We start from the raw sequence: 19,936 nt of genomic DNA, 5'->3' as shown, positions 1-19,936 counted from the left end.
GAAGCGCCGGCGCGGGCGACGGGCAGCCCTGAGGCACTTATGCATCTCTGGGCCACCGGGAAACCAGCCCGTGACTGGCCAGGAGAAAACAATGACCTCCCCCTTGGGTCGGGAAGCGTCTTCTCCGGGGGCTCTCCTGGCAGGGCAGGGGAACACAGTGAAGAGAAAGGGACTAACAACAACACACTGGCCCTACAGCGGTTGGGCGGGCAGTACCCCAGCCCTCCGTTCCCCCGCCCCGCCCTCCAACGGGCGGTGAGGGGGGACGCCCCGCCCCCGCCCGGCCCGCGAGGCCGCCGAAGACACGTGCTGCCGTTCTGATTTGCCTCAGGTGCTCAGAGCGACGGGAGAGACAGCCAATCGAAGCGTGAGTTACCTTGAGGGAGGGCTGCTGTGCGCGCGCCTGCCTGTGTGAGGGAGCGGGCGCAGCCCCCCCCTTTCCTAGCCCGGTCCGGCCCGCGGGGAGGGGCCAAGCGGCCCTGAGGGAAGGAGTCGCCGCACTCCGCTGTCCTGGCTGCCCCTGTCCCGCTGTGCCATGGAGGACGTGCTGCCCTCGGGCCTGCTGGAGATCTGCCTGCTGGTCGGTGTGCCCAGGGAGCGGGTGAGAGCGCTCCTCCAGGTGAGAGGGGGTTCGGTGCGCTGAGGGAGTGCGGGGCGTGCGGGAGCGGCCCTGGCCGCCGGCCGGGCAGTCTCTGTCAGAGCGGTTCTCTCCTTGGAATCTTAACCGGGTCAGCTCCTCCCTGGCCGGGTCTCTCTCCCCCGTACAGACTTGAGTACAACTATGGAGTTGCCTTGTTGCTGTTACCATCGGATAGAACAGAAATACTTCAAAGAAAACTTGTTTTGACAGGAGAACATCAACAAAGTAGGGATAATTTGGTAGCAGCGTTAGGTAATTACACTTTTTCAAAGGTCTGAGCTTAGATGAACAATGCAGTGTAACTTTATATAAGCAGGAACAGCAAAGTGCTTGAACAATGCATATCCTTTACTTGGTGATATCCCATTTCCCATCTTCCGTTGGAAATAAAAGCTAAAGATACGAGAATAAAACTTGGTAATTTGTATCCTTACGACAACGCCAGGTCTAAATCCCTGTATTGAGATTAAGTTTACTGCTCTGAATTTGGCGCAACCTGAGCAATTCAGACATGGCAGAAGTTGATGGATTGGTTTCTGCTTTGAATATGTGGTTTATAATTTGTTTATCACTATAACCGCTTAACATGTGAGTTAACAATTAAAGCCCTCTTCCTGATTTTGCTTTGTTAAAATGCGCTGATTGTTTTCTTAGATACCTATGATCTGCCCTGCTGTGGGTTTAGCTGTGGTGCCAGCACGTGCTGAAAATCCAAGCTGCTCCCAGGGATCTTGGTTGTCTTGCTTGAACTTGAATTTGATTGCGCGCTCTAATAGCATTAGATAAAGAAGTCTTTGTTAAACTTGTTGGTGCTGACTCGTTCGGGAGACTGCTTTTGTTGATGTCAGCATCGTAAGTGATATCGGCTAAGCAGAGTTTCAAATTCCAGGATCTCATTCATATATACATTCAAATTGGGGAAGTAGTTGTGCCATGAATGTCACCGCTGGACTTTTGAAATCGATGTGTATGTGTTGTTTTGGCATTTGCGTGAGAAGTAAACCTAGAAGAAGGGGATTTTCTTTTTCATTCCAGTCCACTCAGTTTGATCTCATTGCTTCCAAAAAACCTGTAGAACATCAAATAGGAAATTGACTACGAAAAGCAGAAGCCATTGTGATATTCTGATCACACTACAGGTTTTGAATTGTTTCTTTGCTCAAGGTATAAAATGGAGTGTCAGAAAGGAAAGTAGTCCCTACACTTGTCAATATTAACTGTAGTAACATCCCTGCAAGCTGTTACACCACAGGGATTTAATTCACTCTTAGGGCAAGTTTATAGATTTACTCCACTTCCTTTTCCTTCTGCAGCACTATCTACATAAGGAAATGGTGGAATATGTTTTGTATCTAATTTCAGTAAATATAGAAGCAAGAGACCTTATTGACAGAAAATAAGAACATTTCAATGGAAAGTAGTGGACCCCTGATAATATTTACAGATGAAACAGCAGGGTAAAAATCTTGATAGTGCTTCAGATCTTGATCTTGAAAATGTGTTTGCGCATTCTTAACTTTATTGCAATATGGAGTAATAAAGTAAACGAAGTCAGCAGGAACATGATATAACCCACTCCCAAAGTAAGAACAATCTTATATGACAAACTTGTTGTCAGTGGGGATTCCTGGAAAAAATATATAGTTTTGCACTGAAGTTCATGAAACTGAAGTTTCTGGGCTGTCGTCCATCAGTTGTCCTTATTGCCAAGATAATTTTCACTTTAAGATTTCGTTTTGAAGAGATCAAAGGCCATTATTTTCAGCTAGAGATTACTTTTTTAGTGTTGGAAGTGTGTATTATGTAAGAATGAGATGTACAGTAGTGAAGATCATACAACCATCTTTGATAAGACTTCTTTCCCCTAAGTTATCTTCAGCTTTAAAGCTGGGTTTTAATATGGCAAGTATGATGTGCAAGCTGTTTGCGAGATATCTCAGATCTTCCTATCGGCTCCATCATTGCGTTCTGTATCTACCTACCATAGTTAGTGGTATAGATCTTGTCTCTTACAGTGTCTGCATCATGCTTTCTGACCCTGCTAATGCAGACATAACCACCAAACCAATTTTTGCCTTCTTCTGTAATGCCCCCCGGGTGTCATGTTGTGCGAAAGAAATGAGGTGTGATCAAATTGAGCATTAGTCAGCAGTGTGCGCTTGTGGCAGTGAAAAGTAACTGTGTAGTGGCCTGCATCATCAGGACCATAGCTCACAGGCAAAGGGAAAGGATTATGGCTATTACTGTTATTACTCAACAACACTTACCAGTGATGGGAAGAGGTGAATGAGATCAAGGAAACATCAAATAGCTGAGATCACACTCTGATCTGTGGTTTCAACACAATACTTGTTGTTTGTGTCTGAAATAGTGTGGTCATTGTAAAAAGTCTGTCTCTTATCAGTGTCCTATATGGCACTGTATGTTACAGGAGCATAATCAGTAAGTGGGGATGAAATAAAATCCCTGACTTCTGTAATTTTGCAGAATTACAGGAAAGAAAAGGCATTAGTGTTTATAAGAAGCTATGTATGATGCAAGGGCATTTGATAGTAAAGAGCGACAGAAGAGAAGCATTTCAAAATGAAGAAGTAACAGTAGAAGCAGAGAACATAAAACGTTCAAAGGATAGTAAAAACAAGTGAATATTGTTCTGTTGCTGCCTATTCACTATCCCTGACCTGAAAGGGTAAGAAAATACGACTTTGGCCATAGACGTTAATATGAGCTGACTTGAATGCTGATGACTGAGTCACTGGGTCAGTGGCAGTGCTGACAGTGCTGTTCTGTGGGGGAAAAAAAATGATGTTTAATGTGTCTGTTGTAGTTCAAGACATCAAGGACCTGCCGTTCTAGAAGCTGTTACACTGCGAGGCTATTAAATCACTGTCATCCAGCACTTTGTAGTGCAGAGATGCCTTCAATATAAGTTAGAGCTTGCACTGTCAAAGCAACTTTGTATGAAAACCTCTGCAGGGCAAATCTGCCAAGTTAAGATTGCTACTGTTTGAGTAGGTCTGTGTTTTTCTTGCCTAACAGCCTCAGGGCTGAGCCTTAATTCTTAATTTCCTTCTGAAACATTTGGCTGCATGTTATTTTGAGAGTGTTCATGTTGGATTTATCTACATTTCCAGTTTCTTCACTTGAATTGGATGTCAGCTGCCAGCTAAGGAAAATGACACTTGAAGTTTTTAGCATGGCAGGATATGATACTCAGTACCCCAATTTGTAATGTGCTTTTTAAAGTCATTGCTATCTTTTGATTATCCCAGTGAATACTTATCTGAACTTTTATCTTTTCCACTCTAATTTCTTTCTAGTTCAGACTCTGTGTGTTCATTAAAAGAGTGTTTTTTCACATCTTATTTTTATTGAAGTACTTCTTTCAAATATCCTATTATATAGTGGAGCTTAAGATGCAGTAACTAATACATCATGAAGGTAAGCATTCCTTCTCATTTTTCCTATGATGCTCAAATGTGAAGAAGACTACTGGTGGACTCATCTTGTAGGACAAATAAGCTGAGACTTTCTGTTCCAAAACTTGGACAGTGGAAGATTGGCTTCAGTAAAGCAATAGAGCTTTGTATGCTGTAGTTATTTTAAAAAGTAGGGAAATTATGAGAGATGCCAGCATTGGTTCTTAAGGAATATCTTAAATACAAGTAATACCAATGCATCATGTCCGAAGTTAAAAGCAGCACGTATGCTTCATCTATCTTTGAATCAGTTAACGAAAAGTTGAAAGTGAAACAGCTTTTTAGTCCCGGTGAGGTTTGCCTTTCCTGTTTCCAAATATCCGTTGACTAAACAAAACTTTTACTTGCTATTTTGACCTTGCAGGGAGAATTAAAATTGCAGTGAAGTAATTGAAAATGCAGCTACTTGTCTCTACTATATGGTCAAGAATATGAAAAGTGCTCCCAAGTATAAGGAAAGCTCTTCTTCTGATCACTTCCTCCACAGGTTTTTCATAGCAAGGCAGCAAGGGCTTTCAGTGCAGTACTACTTACAAAGCTGCCTACAAAAAATGTAATTTCGTACATGCTGTTGGGATGCCTGTTCCACTTAGTCATCAGGATATGGAGAAATTTTCATGGCTTCATGTTGTGCAGTGTCTTAAAATTGTGTTTATTGTAGCAGTGATTGTTGTTTTTAATTGTACTTTCTTAATTGCCTTATAAAGTTAAGAGTTGTCTTGTGAAAGCTTGTGTGGTTGTTTTGGGCGTTTTGTTTAGGTTTTTTTCCCTGTAGAGGTTATTCTGAGCTAAAATGTAGCTTTCTCTGAAGTTGAACAAAGACTTATCTAGGGAGTTCAGCTGTTTTTCTTTGTTTTCATGTTATTTGTTGCCTGGTTTCTCTTACTACCAGTGTTTATTTTAAGTTTAGCTTAAGCATATCGTAACACTTCAAAGGAGGAAATATGGTATTTGATATTTGTCAGTTTTCTTATGCCAAAGGCATAAGATTGATACGGCGCATTTTGAGTGATGAAGAATGATTCTTTGCCTACTGAAAATGCCCAGAGTATTCCCCTTGCATTAACATATCATAGAATCATAGAATGGTTTGGGTTAGAAGGGACCTCAAAGATCATCTAGTTCCAACCCCCCTGCCATGGGGCAGGGACACCCTCCACTAGCCCAGGTTGCCCAAAGACCCATCCAACCTGGCCTTGAACACTTCCAGGGAGGGGACATCCACAGCTTCTCTGGGCAACCTGTTCCAGTGCCTCACCACCCTCACAGTCAAGAATTTCTTTCTAACATCTAATCTAAATCGACCCTCCTTCCGCTTAAACCCATTATCCCTTGTCCTGTCACCACACTCCCTGATAAACAGTCCCTCCCCAGCTTTCCTGTAGGCCCCTTCAGGTACTGGAAGGCTGCAATTAGATCTCCCCGGAGCCGCCTCTTCTCCAGGCTGAACAATCCCAGCTCTCTCAGCCTGTCCTCACAGGAGAGGTGCTCCAGCCCTCTGATCAGCTTTGTGGCCCTCCTCTGGACTTGCTCCAACAAATGTAAAGCAAGAAATTAGAAGGAAAAATTAATTATTTAGGAAGAAGAAAAAATATATTCTAAATCCACAATTTTAGGGGTAGAGAGAAAACAGTGCTAAAAATGGTTTAAAAACCCTATCAGGATGAGTGTCAATTTAAAGATTGTATTTTTTGTTTTGTTTTGTTTTTTATAGGGTACTCAAAGAAAACCCAAAAGTCTTCCTCCCCTTGATCCAGAAGTTCTTTCTGTATTTGTGCCTCCATTTATCAGCAGAGATGATATTCAGGTGATTAATGCTGGTAACAACTTGAATAAAAGTAAACGCCGGTCTTTCCGAAAGAAAAAAGAGAGACCAAAGGTTGAAAATCTCAAGAGTCTCAATGGGGAGCAGAAAGCACCCGACACTGAAGATATTACAGTTCCAAAGGACATTGATCTTATTGGTTTGCCACAGCTATGCTTCCCAGGTACAGTAAGGTTCACCCTTCTTGAGAACTGTTTTAATATATATTTGTTGACCCACAGTACAGCCTTTTTTTTTTTTTTTATGATCATCTTCTCTATCTCTTCTATTTCACAGTATAAAAAATGCGTCTGCTTATGAGCAGGTCAGTGATGAAAGCAGCTTTTACCTGAATGGGGTGCCCTTACTCAGTATAGCTATGTTCTGTGAAACAGATCTATTAGCAATAGTAGCTGCAACACCTGCAAGAGGGAAGCTGAAAGTCACTTTACCCCTTACTGGTAAATCTTGGTTTGACTGAAGTGCATACATGCAGACACTTCTAAAATTCTCTTTTTCTCCCCCAAATGACTGAGTACTCTTTCACTTTTCATTTGGTATTAAGATATACCTGAAGTAGTGACTGTTTCCTCAGAGTTTAGCTGCAGAAATTTTAATATGCATGTCACTATTGCAGGCCAACAGAAAAAAAGTGAGCAAAACCTATCTGTTGTATTTTGCCACTTAAAATTAAGAATAATTATGTAATATTTTTACTTCTTCAAAAATGTGCAGCTTACAGCCTTTGTTACAACCCTTAGATCAAATGAATTGTCAATGTGCATTTTAATCCCTTATAACGTGACATTTCTCTTCAAATTAAGTGGAAATGTGCAATATTTGTCATGAATCGCTTTTCAAGCAGCTGTAGTTAAATATGTAGTTAAAAAAGGGGTTTCTGCCTTCATTGCAGGAGGACTTTATATAACTTCTGAATCAAAAGAGGACCACATTCATTTCCTGGTCTTCACAGATGTCTGTGGTAACAGAACGTACGGTGTTGTTGCACAGTACTACCAGCCTATGCAAGTATGTTATTTAACTCATGCTTTTATTGAAACATATTAAAAGATATAAAATAAAATCAAACACTTTGAGAATAATGTCAGGTTTAATTTATGAAAATAGTTAACAGATGTGTTTTTATGTTAGAAGGAATAAAGAGCAAATTACACTTTATATTGCCATTGTAAATTGAGTATATTGGAATATCATTGCATTAGGAAAAACTGTTAAGGATTTCAGTTAGGAGTTTTGAATATTTAGGAGCAGTCTTTGTCCCTTTTTTGTCCCTTTGTCCATCTTTTTTGGTGAAGATGTACCCTGTGTTCTTTCTAAATGTCTTTTGTGCTGAAATTCTTTTTAATATGTGTGTCTAAGTCTTATAGGCTGACATTTTTCTGAAGAGCTTAAGGGAGATAGGCATTCAAATCCCCTTGAAATTTAGAGGGAATTGGATATCATATCTCTATGGTTCTCAAAAAAAATATCAGCCATAAATTCATGATTAACATAAACACATTAATCTGTAGTTTTCTTGCAGGATGGCTGTATTTCCTCAGATGGGCAGGCCCATTGGGAATCTGCGCAGACTGGGAAGATGCCTGTCTGTTTTATACCATTCGCTGTTTGTGTTATATCCAGATATCCATATTTTAATGCCCTAAAGGATTGTCTCTCTTGGTAAGACGCTATCCTGTGTGTTTCTCCTGAAAATAACTGTGCACGTTTTAATACGTGAATTTGCATGATGTGGACAGGATAGCTGTATAATTCTGAAACTAGCATTAGTTTTAAGTTATGGTAGTGTGAGATATGTGGGAGAGGAAAAGAAGAAATGTGATGTGAATGTTACCAGACATGTGAATTACCCAGACAATAAGCACAAGTTCTCAATATCAAGGAAATTAATTATGTTCTTGTCTTTGTTTTCTTTGTTGTTTTTTGTAAGTCTAGAAAATACTAATTTGCAGGGAACAGATTTATCAAAGATTTTGGGTTGGTGGGTTTTGTTTTTTTTTGGTTTTTTTTTTTTTTTTTGGAAGAGGGTTAACTCTAATTTTGCCACCCTGGTGAAAATCACTTTGAAAGCACAAAAACTTCTTTAAAATGCACCAAATAAATGTCATAAGACCATGAATATATGTATTAATATATTAGTAAATTTAGTTATTCTTTAACTAAATAATTCAAGTCACTTGAGGGAGTATAATGGTTACTTGGCTCTCATAGAACTATGAGAGAAGATCTTAGGATACAGAGTACTTCACTTATCTTAATACTTAATACTTCACTTAACTCCTCTACATTGCAGAGTATTTGAGTGTTTCTAACCAGTGAACATGGGTCTGTCTTCTTATTTAGTAATTTAACTTATTTTGAGGTTGTGTGTTGGTTTATTGTTAAATTGTTAAAATCTTCGTGCTTCTATTCTGAAGTGGATTAAAAACTCCTTGCACCAGGGAGCCTGTGTGTACATTGGACATTACTAGGTAATCTTCACTTGCAAATCTGTAGTCCAAAGGTAGAAGAGGGTTTTTTTCTCACTAAATTCCAGTCAAGTTTTCTGGAGTCAAATTTGAAGTCAGGTGTTTTCCTTTTGTAGGTATTTGCTTCTTATGCCTAAGTTGAAAGGTGTTAGGGTTTTAGGTGGGAGCTTGAATCTTTCAGTTTGTTCTGCTGGCAATCGGTATGCTGGGCAAATGAGCAACAGTGTGCTTCCTGGATACTAGCTGAGGTGCATCACTAGCCCCTAACCTGACCAGGATGAGACCTGAGCACTCATTTCCCCACGTCATGCACCTCTTCTTCCCAGTGCTGTGGGCTTGGATCTGGTTGGAGCACTGGCTGGCTTTCCCTGGTTTAGATGAAGAGAGCCCTGGAGGAACAAAGCAGTGCCTTTCCCTTGGGCAGTTCATACGTTGCCTCCAAAAAAGCTGTGATACCAGAAATCAGTGGCTCTGGCAGCCCTGAAGAATGAGCGAACACACAACCGACACTGTTCATGTTACCTCTGCTCTTTCTTTTTCATTAGTAAAGGGGTTTAATGTGGTCAAGGGACTGCAACATGATGGAAACTAGCTAGTCATAGGTTAGTGCAAAATCGAGATGATCAGTAAAATAAGGAAATGTTTGTTTCCCTTTCTTCTTTCCTGCCCAGATCACTTTTTCCACCCCTTATGTTTAAATAATTACATCAGCCGTTGGTATTGCAGGAGCTGATTCATTTGCTGCCTTTTTAGAGTCTCGTCTCAAGTAGATGCTAATTTGCATATGTAACTCTTGCAGCTATACACCTAAGCTGTGGTGCTCTGCTGTTTATATCCAGACTTCGTGCTTCTTTTATACTGAGAACTCAGCCTGTATGAGGCCTCACAACACACTAGCTTTTCGCTGGGTAGGAAATAGCATAGTTTCAGCTTTACAGTTATGGTGTTCATCTGTAGTTTATACAGTATATTCATAAATGAGTTATTTCTTTTCTGAAGTGAGACATATCTGAGCTAGGAGAAGCAGTCAGTTTGCTTATGGATTTTTTTAAAGAGCCCACTAAGGGAGAGGTGGGAAAAAGTTCAGGAAAAGCATGGAAAATTCCAGAGCTTACAAAAATCTTTCGAGGTCTCATATTTGTTTAGAGCAGACAGGAACCAGGTGGAGTTAACTCTCTAGAGGTGCAAGATTCTGCCTCTGGGTGGATATTTTAAACATTATAATTAAATATCTCTGCCTTGATCAGATATAGGAGGGTTTTGCACCTTTTTAGAGTATTAATGTCCAAGCTAGCTGCTATGGATGGCTTTTCCCTTTAAGCTGTGTTTGTACTGGTTTCTAAGGGGAGTTCAGATTCATCAGTAACTGACCATCTAAGCTTTATGTGATTTGTAAATACGTGAATAATTATAGGGGAGTTCAACAGGACAATAGCTTTCCATGATAGTACGGGGTGTTGTCCTGGTCATTTAACAGGGGAATTTGTTAACAGTTGCACAGCTCTTCTCTCTCGTTTTTGCTGCTGCATCTGGATGTAAGATGCAAGTGTGTGTAACTGGCAGAAGAGGGGAAATGCAAGTGACAAAGCTGCATTTAGTGCTGTTGTTTCCCACTGTACTGGAAACTCAATTGATTAAGTTTCCATGACATTTTCTTCTGGATTTTTTTATTATTTTTTTTAATTCTCATGATCACTGCATATTTTCCTTAATAGTATTTGATAGGTAAGTTCAGAATGTTTGCCCTTCTGTTTCTGGTGTTATTTTGATGGTTTTTTTTTTTTTTTTTTTTTTTTTTTTTAAGAGAAGATATTTTACTGTAGCAGAGTATGCTTGAGTGGGAGGAAAGGAAAGGGTGGAGAGATACCATTTTTCTTTGTTTTGGTTGTGTTACTGACATTTTTCGTATGGTATGAAACAGCTACTGGGATGTGTGGCTGTTCTGAATGGAATATAAGACCTCAGTGATATATATGAATATAGTGCCCTGTACAGCTGGGGATGTTTCAGCTTTTTGTAACGTTGCAAAACATTGACATTGTTTTCCTGTAAACCAGAAAGGGAATTGCTTTCATTTTGGATGCCTTAGCTGTAATCAGGTGGCCATTGGGTTAAAGATTTAATTAAATGTTTTTGTTCACCGAGTGTACTCAAGTAGTAGTGCCTCCTACACTTAACAAATAATAAGTTTCAAGAATGCACTTGTATCCTTGGTATGTTTCAGTGGTGTTTTGCAGGATTTGAAAACACTTGCTGGTGGAAATAGGATCACCTTTTTCTAGTGTGTAGCCCTTTCCTCATGAGAACTAGTGGAAAAATACTATTTGTTATTGTTAATGAAGGTGTGATGTTGAAGTAGCATCTAAAGAGGTTCTGCTTCCATTCAGGAGCTTTTTGCAACAAAAGATTTCATTTTCCTCTAGAATTCTGCTGTGCATAGCTTATTTTCTCCAGCACCTGCAGTTCACAGGATTGCTTATAGGTGGGGTGGTAGTTGTCATTCAGAAGAGTCCTCAAAGGTATTTTATTGTCATGACAATTCCCAGATAAAACCTGGTTTCCTAAACTTATTCAAATGTTGGAGTATAGTATAAATCAAAACTGAAAACTGAGAGCAAACTGAGACACAAAGGCAATGTCAACCTATAAATCCATGTAGGTGCTTTGAACTACAAGGGGAAGTTGCAAACTTTCACCATAGTAATGAAGGTCTTCATATTCTGTGTAATTAATTTTATAACTAATTCACATATTACTAGCATACAGTGCTTCCAATTCAGAACAATTTGAATGGAGTGTGTGTGTGTCTGTCTCTCTCCAAAGCAGACAGATGTGCATCTAGACTGTTTAACAACACTCTGGCTGTTGGATTATTCTACATCATTATTTGAAAAGGTTCAGTTTTAAATTGAGATGTTTTGGCACTTTGCACAGGTAGTTTTACCTCGATCTGTTACACTACATGAAAAGTGAAATATTCCTGGCAGTAATCTCCTTCTGGATGAACTCCCGTCTTGGATGGATGAATAGACTCCATTCAAACAGTAAATCTTTCAACCTGTGTATTAGTCCTTTCAGCTGCCTTGATAAAAGGTGGAAGTGTGCAAATAGCTCACAGCATTGAGGCACTACAAAGGACCTATTCTTAGATGTTCTTGCTTTCTGAAACATCTGTCTGTGTACAGTTAATAGGGGTAATGGAAGGTTCATAAACTCCTTAGCTCTCTGCTTTAATGTTTCAAAGATTACTTCATTTATTTTAGCAGACGTTTGCAGTACAGAGCTGTCAGCTGCTATTATGTTGCATTAATGGCACAGTGTACTGATTAGGGAGCTCTTACCCTCCTTTCTGTACATCTGCTGCTTTTTCAGCATCAGGGTCAGGTTGTTTCTGTTTGTAACATCTACTCATTTACTGGATGTGTTGCTATGTGCTTTTTGTCTCAAAAAAACCCCCAACGCAACAGGTCTACCTGTGCCGTTAGGCCACATCAAAGGCATTACTAAGTGTGACAGTGTATTTGTTTAAATTGAGGACTCTACTGTCTGATTTTCTTTGATAATTCTTACATTCCCCTACCCCTGCCTGCTCTGAATAGCTGATGGCCTTTTTGGGGATATGTGTAACAGTCTAGTACTCAGCCCAGGGCAGTTTCCAAATGCGAATTTAGTAAACTTAAATGTCTTGTTAATCCAATTAAAAGCTCAGTAGTATATGACAGAATATTTTTATTCAGGAATCTAAATGCCATACACAAATACTATGTCCTGGATTCTAATGTATCTCTTGACCTATTCAGTTGCTTTCTAGACCACTTTCTTCCTGAAAAGTGAGTATTCTTCTGCAGGAAACCAGTGAAACTGCAAACAGAAATAAAACCTGAAGGCAGAATATTACCAGATTAAGTTCCTAGTTTCTATATATACAGGTTTCCAGGCTTAAATTTCTGATTTTGTAAAGGTTTGGGTTTTGTTGTTTTTTTCTTTCTATAAACATGCGCATGAATCTTATATTGAACAAAATGCCCTTTCTGACTACAACAATCTAACATCTTAATTGCTGCATTTCAGAAATGCTGTTGGACTAAATGATTTTCAGTCTTAATAGCTTGTATGTTTAAATGTTCATGAATTGATCTGATATATAAACCCCATGACTTTTGTTGACTTTGTTGACTTTGACTTTTTGTTGACTTTGTTGACATAGCTAGGGTAACAGTTCTAAAATAGAAACATTTGATAGGTTTGCACAGCTGTATTTGTTCTTTGTATGGGTAGGGAAAACAGCAAAGAGCGGTGTTCATGCAGGCCTAGGCTTTACGCTAAATATGGCTCTTGCTTCACATTCCTCTGCAGTTAAGCCTATGTCTACAACCTCTCTTTTCCTCTGATGCTGTTTTCCATCCCAGAACTGATGTCTCATGCTTGGGATGGGAGAAGCACCATGGCACTATGTTGCAGCTGTGGGTGTTTTGTTCCTCAAGAATCTCTATAAGGCATTTCCTTTAGCTGTGTCTCACTTCTAGGTTTTCTTTGCCATCATGAGGCTCAGTGTGCCATCTGCATCTTCTGATATATATGATGCAGTACTATCTTATGCATGGAAGTAAAAAAAACCTGCTTCTGACACAGCAGCATCATTAAAATTAAATGGAGCCACTGAAGGATCTAATAAATTAGAAACCAATCAGCTGGAATAATAGCTTCATTGCTCCTAATATTTTTTTTTCTAGTTTATCAGCAAAAAGGCTTTTTTTTTCTGTTTGCGTGTTACTATTTACAAGTAATTTTCTGTAATTTAATTTCAGCTTACTAGTGCAACTGAGACCTTTCAAGGATTTAGATGTTGAGGAGCACATAAAAGAATTTGCAGCAAAGTTATTTTTAATACCCAGCCCACCACCAGGACCACTCCACTTGGTAATTAGTGATGCTGAATTTCATAATTACTTTAACGTTATGTGTTATAAAGCACTAAGATGTTGTTTTCTATTAATTAGGGGACATTCTTCACTGTCAGGTCAGAGATTTTACTTGCTGATATAAAACTGATGTCAATACCTGTGCTTTGAAAATAAGGCTATGCATTATTAGTACATAAAGTAACAGTGTGACCAGGGTGCAGGCTGTTTAATTTTTAATACTCTTCTGGGAAGGATTTGGCTCATGCCAACTAGTTACTGTCTGAAATGATGCTTGGGTAGGTCTGGGGGCAGCATCTAGTTTGTGGCTTCTAGGGGGCAGCCCAATAATCTCCGCTATAAGCGGTTGGAAGTTCCAGTCTATAACTTCTCTAATAAGAATCATAGAATCTTTAAGGTTGGAAAAGACCTCTAAGACCGTAAGTCCAACCATCAATGGAAGCTTACCTTTCACCTGGACAGTATGCCATTGCCATCTTATTGAATATACATGCATAAACTCCAGTAAATCATGTAACTATCGCTCGACCAAAGTGTGGGAGTTCAGCCATGGACTTCTCCTTAGCTGCTTTTCTTGACCCTGGGATGAGGGGTTAGGAGCGGAGGAAAAAATAGCATAGCTGGAAAATTGTCTGAATGATTGGCTAAACCAGCTGCTAAGTGCTGAAGTATGCAGCATGTGCAGGATCTGGCCCCCCAAGGTTTGAGCTGGAGTATTTGAAACACTGGAAGAGCTCATTTGTTTTGGCTTGTTCTGTTGTCTTACTGTGAGCGCCTGTGTTCAGTTCTTTTGTTCATATTTTTTCTATTTTCTGTATGAATTTTATTAATACTCTTGATTTCTCAGTTGTATCTACAAATATAAATTCCATTATTTTATAATGCTTATAACAAAGCAAGTTTAATTCTCTTAAAAGAATAGATGTATATTTAAAGATTTATTGGCTAAACAACCTATGAGAATGAAAGGAGACAAAGTCCATGTTAATATTTCAAGCTAGTTATTATGTCTTTTAATATTTCCCTCTCTTTCAGTTTTCTGCCGTATACAAATATCTGTCGTCTTGCTCTCAATTAATGTTAATATTTTGTAGTTGGAACTAAAATCCTGAATTAAATGTGTTGTAAAGAAGTAAACGGAAAACATCTGTTATTACAGGTATTTAATATGAAACCACTTCAAATAATTGTTCCTTCACGAGAGGATCCAGACAGTCCAATTATTGACTTGGATCTTCATCTTCCGTTGCTGTGTTTCAAGCCAGAGCAGGTGCTGCAGGTAAAACTAACTGATACTTTAACATATATTAGAGATTGACAGTACTGGTAATTTGTGGTTTAAAAAAAATCAAGATGTTTAGTTACCCAAAAAACATTATAAACCCAGGAATTCAGAATAGTGTTAGTTCTGTATATTAGAGATATGGCACAATAAAATGTACTTCTTATTAAGATATTTTGTTATTCATACACCAGATTAGATTAAGGTATATTGGATTTCTTTCTCCTGTGGTTTAGTAATAGGTGCTAAATTTCTTAAGAATGTATTTTAAAATATTAATGCCCAAGCTGATTGACAGATTTTATTTTGAATTATCATAAAATGCATGTTTACATGATTCATAAGAATCCTTTTATGTGTAAGAGAGGGACTTGTAGGATGGATTGGTAACAGTTGGTGTTCTCATATAAATAAAGTGGAAATGGTATAAAAAGACAAGAAAATACCAAAAGCTATTTGCAAAGAATTTTTTGTGTTTCATAGTATCGTACAATAATTTTGGTTTGGAGCATCCTTTGTGGGTTTCCTGATCCAACTCCCTGCTCAAAGGCCACCTGTGAAGCTAAATTAGGTTGCTCAAGGTCATCACTATTATTGGTGCCGCTTCCTCTGAAACGAACAGGTTGGAGGCCTCTTTCCAGCGATGATTGTAAACCTCCTCACTCCTGACAGCAGGCAGTACTGCCTTGTTTTTTGGATATGACCATTCTTCCACCCAGTGTGGGCTTCTGCCCCCGTGTGCATGTTATGAATAAAACTATCTGAAATCCTAAATGGTCCTCTGCAACTGGTGCACCTTGAGCATGGAGTTTATGTGTTAGCACCTCTGCAAGATGTCCCGCCTGTGCTGTTAGTCTTCTTGGCTTGGATTCATCCCACCTAACTTGAGGCATTTGAGTTTGGTGCCATTAGGTCCCTCTCTACCAGTGGAAAAGGGTGGACATCTCCAGATAGCTTCCTGAATTGCTCTCTGAAAGCACTGCTCTCCAGTGGCACTATAAAGAATGTGACTAGCTAGAGTCTTGAATAGATGTTTGGCTGAGATATCTAAAATCTAGATAGTCTTTGTGTTCATTATCAAAGACAAGTTTGCTTATATTCTTCATCTGGGCACTTTTTCAGGCATTTTACAGTCTAATACTGTAAAAGAAAGGTAACAGATCTTCTCAGTAATTCCAGCTAAATCCTGGCCTTGGTGACATTGGTGGCAAAACTCTCGTTGACTTCCAGTGTCACTTACATTTTCTCTCCTTTTCTGTTTTCCTCTCTTCTTAATTTTGTAAGAATCTTTAAATGGATGTTACTTCAATTTATAAATACATAAGGTAGCTGTTAGAAAACAGAACTTGCGAGGCTGAGTTTTGCAAGCAGATGAAATATTTGCACATATCATATTCTAGATATACCTCTTCATAAACACTTAGCATTTTGTTTTTTTCAGATTATGACCTGTATTTTGACTGAGCAGAGGATAGTTTTCTTCTCTTCTGATTGGGCTTTGCTGACACTCGTTGCTGAATGCTTTATGTTGTACCTTCATCCTCTTCAGTGGCAACACACTTTTGTGCCTATTCTGTCTCGTCATATGCTGGATTTTGTAATGGCCCCAACGTCTTTTCTTATGGGATGTCATATTGATCATTTTGAAGAAGTTAGCACGGTACGTTTTAGACTATTACCACTCGTGCTGTTCGCTTTCGGTGCATTTGTCCCCTTACTTCTCTTAGATGCATCTAGAAACTTGCTTTTGTTACTTAGGTCTGTGAGAAGTGAAGAAATTAAAAGCAATGAAACCATACTGATGTGAGCACTGGCTTATTGCAAAAAGCTTATTGTGTATCCCTTACCTTTCTTTTCTTTGCAGGACAATATCATGATTTTTGTGAGTTCAAGTTTAATTTGGGGAAAGATTTTACTTCCATGTCTTTGTATAGTATAAATAGTTTAACTTCAGATTGGTGAGGTTATTTTTTGCTCAGAGTTGTGTGGGATGAATTAGGTGCTTTTTCCAGGCATCTGGGTTAAGAACTGAGCATGCACTTGAAAATATTCTAATGATGCTACTGTTCCCCATAGTGGAGTTAAGTATTTAATAAAATAAGAAAGAAAAAGCAATGTAAAGAGTATAATCTCACAATTTTTCTGAGGGATTTTTTGCAGTCTTTTTTTGAATCTTATTTAACTAAGCCTGTTTCAGTGGGTAACATTAATCTTGGTTACCCAAAAAGATGTAAGAAAAACTCAGCTTCATAGTGGAGGGCTAATATGAATATAGTTTTTTGAGGGTGTCACATAGGGTTTCTGTGAATGTTCAAAATGGAACACAGAAAAAATGTGTACGTTTGTGTTAGATGAATCCATCTGCCAAAGTGAAACTGGTCCATCTAGGTAAGTCCAAAATCAGCAAAGAATTAAGTTAAAATAAAGCAGAAAAATATATATTTTAGCTAGCAGTAAGATGATGTCACTATCAGAAATAAGTACAGATTAAGGAACACACTTTTCTTTGATATAATTTGAAAGATTTTATGTTTGCGCATATATATACTTTGTTGCAGTCTGATCTTTAAGGTTATTAAAATTGCTAACTGAGAGATCAGCAGGGGCTTTTACATCCACGTGACTTTTTGTGCATTAGCATGTGCTTCTGTATTTGAGACTAATATATAAACCCTCCCTCTCCCTGTCATCCCACAGGGTAAGTACAGGAGTAAATGCTGAATGGAGAAAGCTTTCCAGGAGCTTCTTTGTGTACATACATATGGTTTTGTACATATCTTCATAATGTATACTTTTTCAAGTATGGGCTCAGAGATCCAGTATTAATTTAATACTGCATAAAGTGCATATTAGATTACCAAATGTTTAGGTACTGCGTTTAATATCTGTTAATTGAATGACTTTTTTTTTTCTTGAAAATAATTGTTTAGTTATCCATATGGTCTTCTGGTTGGGGAAAAAAAGTCAATCCTTTGCTGGTTTACCTTCTTGCTGAAATAATTAATTGTCTGAGGGCTACATAAAGGAGAAGTGAATGTTTTTACAATACAAGTATATACAGTCATTCTATTTTCTTTTGTTAAAAGGAAACTGAAGACTTAATTCTAATTAATATAGATAATGGAGATATTACACATTCAAAAATGGCTGAAGAGGAACCTGAAATTCCAGATGTTCCATTACAAGCAGCGGAAACTTTCATAAAAAGGTGAAAAGATCTTGAAGCTGTGTTTATCTGAGTGTGTAAATGATACTTGACCCTCTAAGTTTTTTATTTTTTATTATTATCTTTTATTATTTCATTCATATAAAAATGCTGTATTTGATAAGGGAAAATTGAAAGTTTCAATTAATTAATAAACAGGTAACTTTAAGCAGTCGTTACTATAAGCATATTATTTTACAATACCCGAAATGCTTGTTTCTTTTTTTAATACTGATACTGATTATTCTCTGAACTTTACTGTTCTTTACACAGAAGACTGGGTGCTCTGTGATTTACATCTACTAATAGGGCTTCCAGGAACTCTTGTTAGCTTGTCAACACTTGCAAATCAATCTTGCACTTTCTCTAGCTGAGATGTGTGAGGCCTAAATGACTTTTTCTTTAAAAGGTATGAAAAAAAGTTGTTGGTGTTAGGATGTAGCTTGATAATTGTCTTCTCTGTGTAGAGTGGAGAGTCTTCAGCTGCATTATGATCTAGAGCTCTGCCATCTCCGAGCCAGCACAGATCTTGGTGAACTCCAAATGCGTAGAAGGGCTTGGCAACAGAAACTGAATACAGAAGTTCAGCAGATGACTTTGCAGTTAATTGTTAATATCTTCAGGTGAGTGGATATAGTATTTCTTGTTATAAGAGCATATGGTAGTGGTTAAGACGCTTCCCCTGTCACTGAAAATATTCTTATTTTATCTTACTTTATCAATATTTTGTAAATCTTTTAAGTTTTGTGAAGGAATATGAGAAGGAGGTTCTACTAGCCTGCTGGAATATCAATAATTAATGTATTCAGGTACCTATACATTGCTAGGACATTGTAAATAAAACTGTTCTCATTTTGAACTTGTATGCCTTCTGTATGAAGATGCCAGGAAGAGAAGTGCAGGCCTCATATTTTGTAATTAGGAAAAGCTTAAGGCCCAATAGGGATATCTTGGTCACACTCGTTAGAGGAAAATGAATTCAAACTGGGACAGGGTAGAAGAGCTGAAAGTAGGATCGGGAGTTCAGAACACCTGGGTGTGTGAACTGAAAAAATGCTGAGAATGGATGAGAGATCTGGAGAGCGTGACCACGTGAGAATGAAGGAGGGAGAGGAGCTGTTTAAGCTCAAGGACACAGTGTTGGCACAAGAAGTGCTGGGTATTGGATATGGTTGGGACTGACGTTTTAATAATGATGTGGAGTAAGTTTTGGGTTTTTCTCTCTAAAAAAAAAAATCTAATGTAATGTGCTGCTACCCCTGGTTGCTTTATCTTATCAGTCTTGGTACTGTTTGTAAATCCTGCTATTATCTGCTTGTGTTTTGGGGAGAGAATGGAAGTGCGATAGGCGATTCGTACAAAAAAAGTGCAGCAAATAGATGGCTGGTTTGCATGTGCTTCATTTCTTTTTACATAGATACTAACATACTCAACCATGAAAATGAAACTGCTAACCTAGTTTTTCTAAAGAATCTGATTATATGGACAGAGGTCCGCAAATAGTTGTGCGGATAACCATCCCCAGCTATTTCTTGCTGGAGATGGTGCTTGCTTTGGATCAGCTACCTGAATGCTCCCTAACAGCTTCAGTCAGAAGGTGCTGGGTTAATTTATATAGTCCAAATACCAGGTCTCTGTTAATCTGCTCATTTTCGTTGGATCAGCTTAGGGATAGGGAATGTTCATGCAAGTGGCTGGGCACTCTGGGGGGACAGTAGCTGCTGAGTGTGGAGAATAGAGCAGACTTTACAGCTAGCACAGCTGGATAAGGAAAATGAAATGCATTTACCACCTGATGTCCTACCGCTGTGGGATTTGGTGGCTTTCAGTGTTTGGCAACAATATGTTCCAGATAAAGATGAGGAGAAATGCATTTTGCTGCTTACAGCTTGAACTCTTGAGCACACTAAACGTTTGGCTACAAAAAATGAACAGATGTTTTGTTCTCTGAGAGATAATATGTTTTGCAAAGGGGTTGATTCTTCTCTTTCTTTCTTTCTCCTTTCCTTCAAACTTACTTTCTTTGTTCTTTTTTTCAGCCTTGTTTCTTCTGTCTTCTAATCCTATATCTACCAGCGTCCAGGAAGTGAAGGAAAGTAGATCTCTGATGCAATT

The 19,936-nt window shown here is 38.6% G+C and overlaps 1 protein-coding gene across 4 annotated transcripts in view; it reads left to right on the top strand.

The window, feature by feature from the left end:
- Window positions 1-394: 394 nt before the first annotated feature.
- The window catches only part of DENND3 (DENN domain containing 3), a 43,412-nt gene continuing 23,870 nt past the window's right edge, over window positions 395-19,936 (top strand). Inside the window, exons 1-9 of one of the 4 annotated variants that reach the window (XM_054817101.1) lie at window positions 395-619; window positions 5,834-6,107; window positions 6,837-6,952; window positions 7,467-7,606; window positions 13,221-13,332; window positions 14,494-14,613; window positions 16,058-16,276; window positions 17,703-17,824; window positions 18,289-18,444. In XM_054817101.1, coding sequence (XP_054673076.1) covers window positions 536-619; window positions 5,834-6,107; window positions 6,837-6,952; window positions 7,467-7,606; window positions 13,221-13,332; window positions 14,494-14,613; window positions 16,058-16,276; window positions 17,703-17,824; window positions 18,289-18,444 — 1,343 coding nt within the window. In that variant the 5' untranslated portion in view covers window positions 395-535. Of the gene's footprint in view, window positions 620-5,833; window positions 6,108-6,836; window positions 6,953-7,455; window positions 7,607-13,220; window positions 13,333-14,493; window positions 14,614-16,057; window positions 16,277-17,702; window positions 17,825-18,288; window positions 18,445-19,936 lie in introns of those variants that run through there. The other 3 variants (XM_054817096.1, XM_054817100.1, XM_054817099.1) reach the window with 3 other exon arrangements.

This window comes from Grus americana, chromosome 2 (genome assembly GCF_028858705.1).
Source record: "Grus americana isolate bGruAme1 chromosome 2, bGruAme1.mat, whole genome shotgun sequence".
NCBI lineage: Eukaryota > Metazoa > Chordata > Aves > Gruiformes > Gruidae > Grus > Grus americana.
The sequence above is the reverse complement of the archived record's forward strand: the minus strand, read 5'-3'. Positions and strand labels throughout refer to the sequence as shown.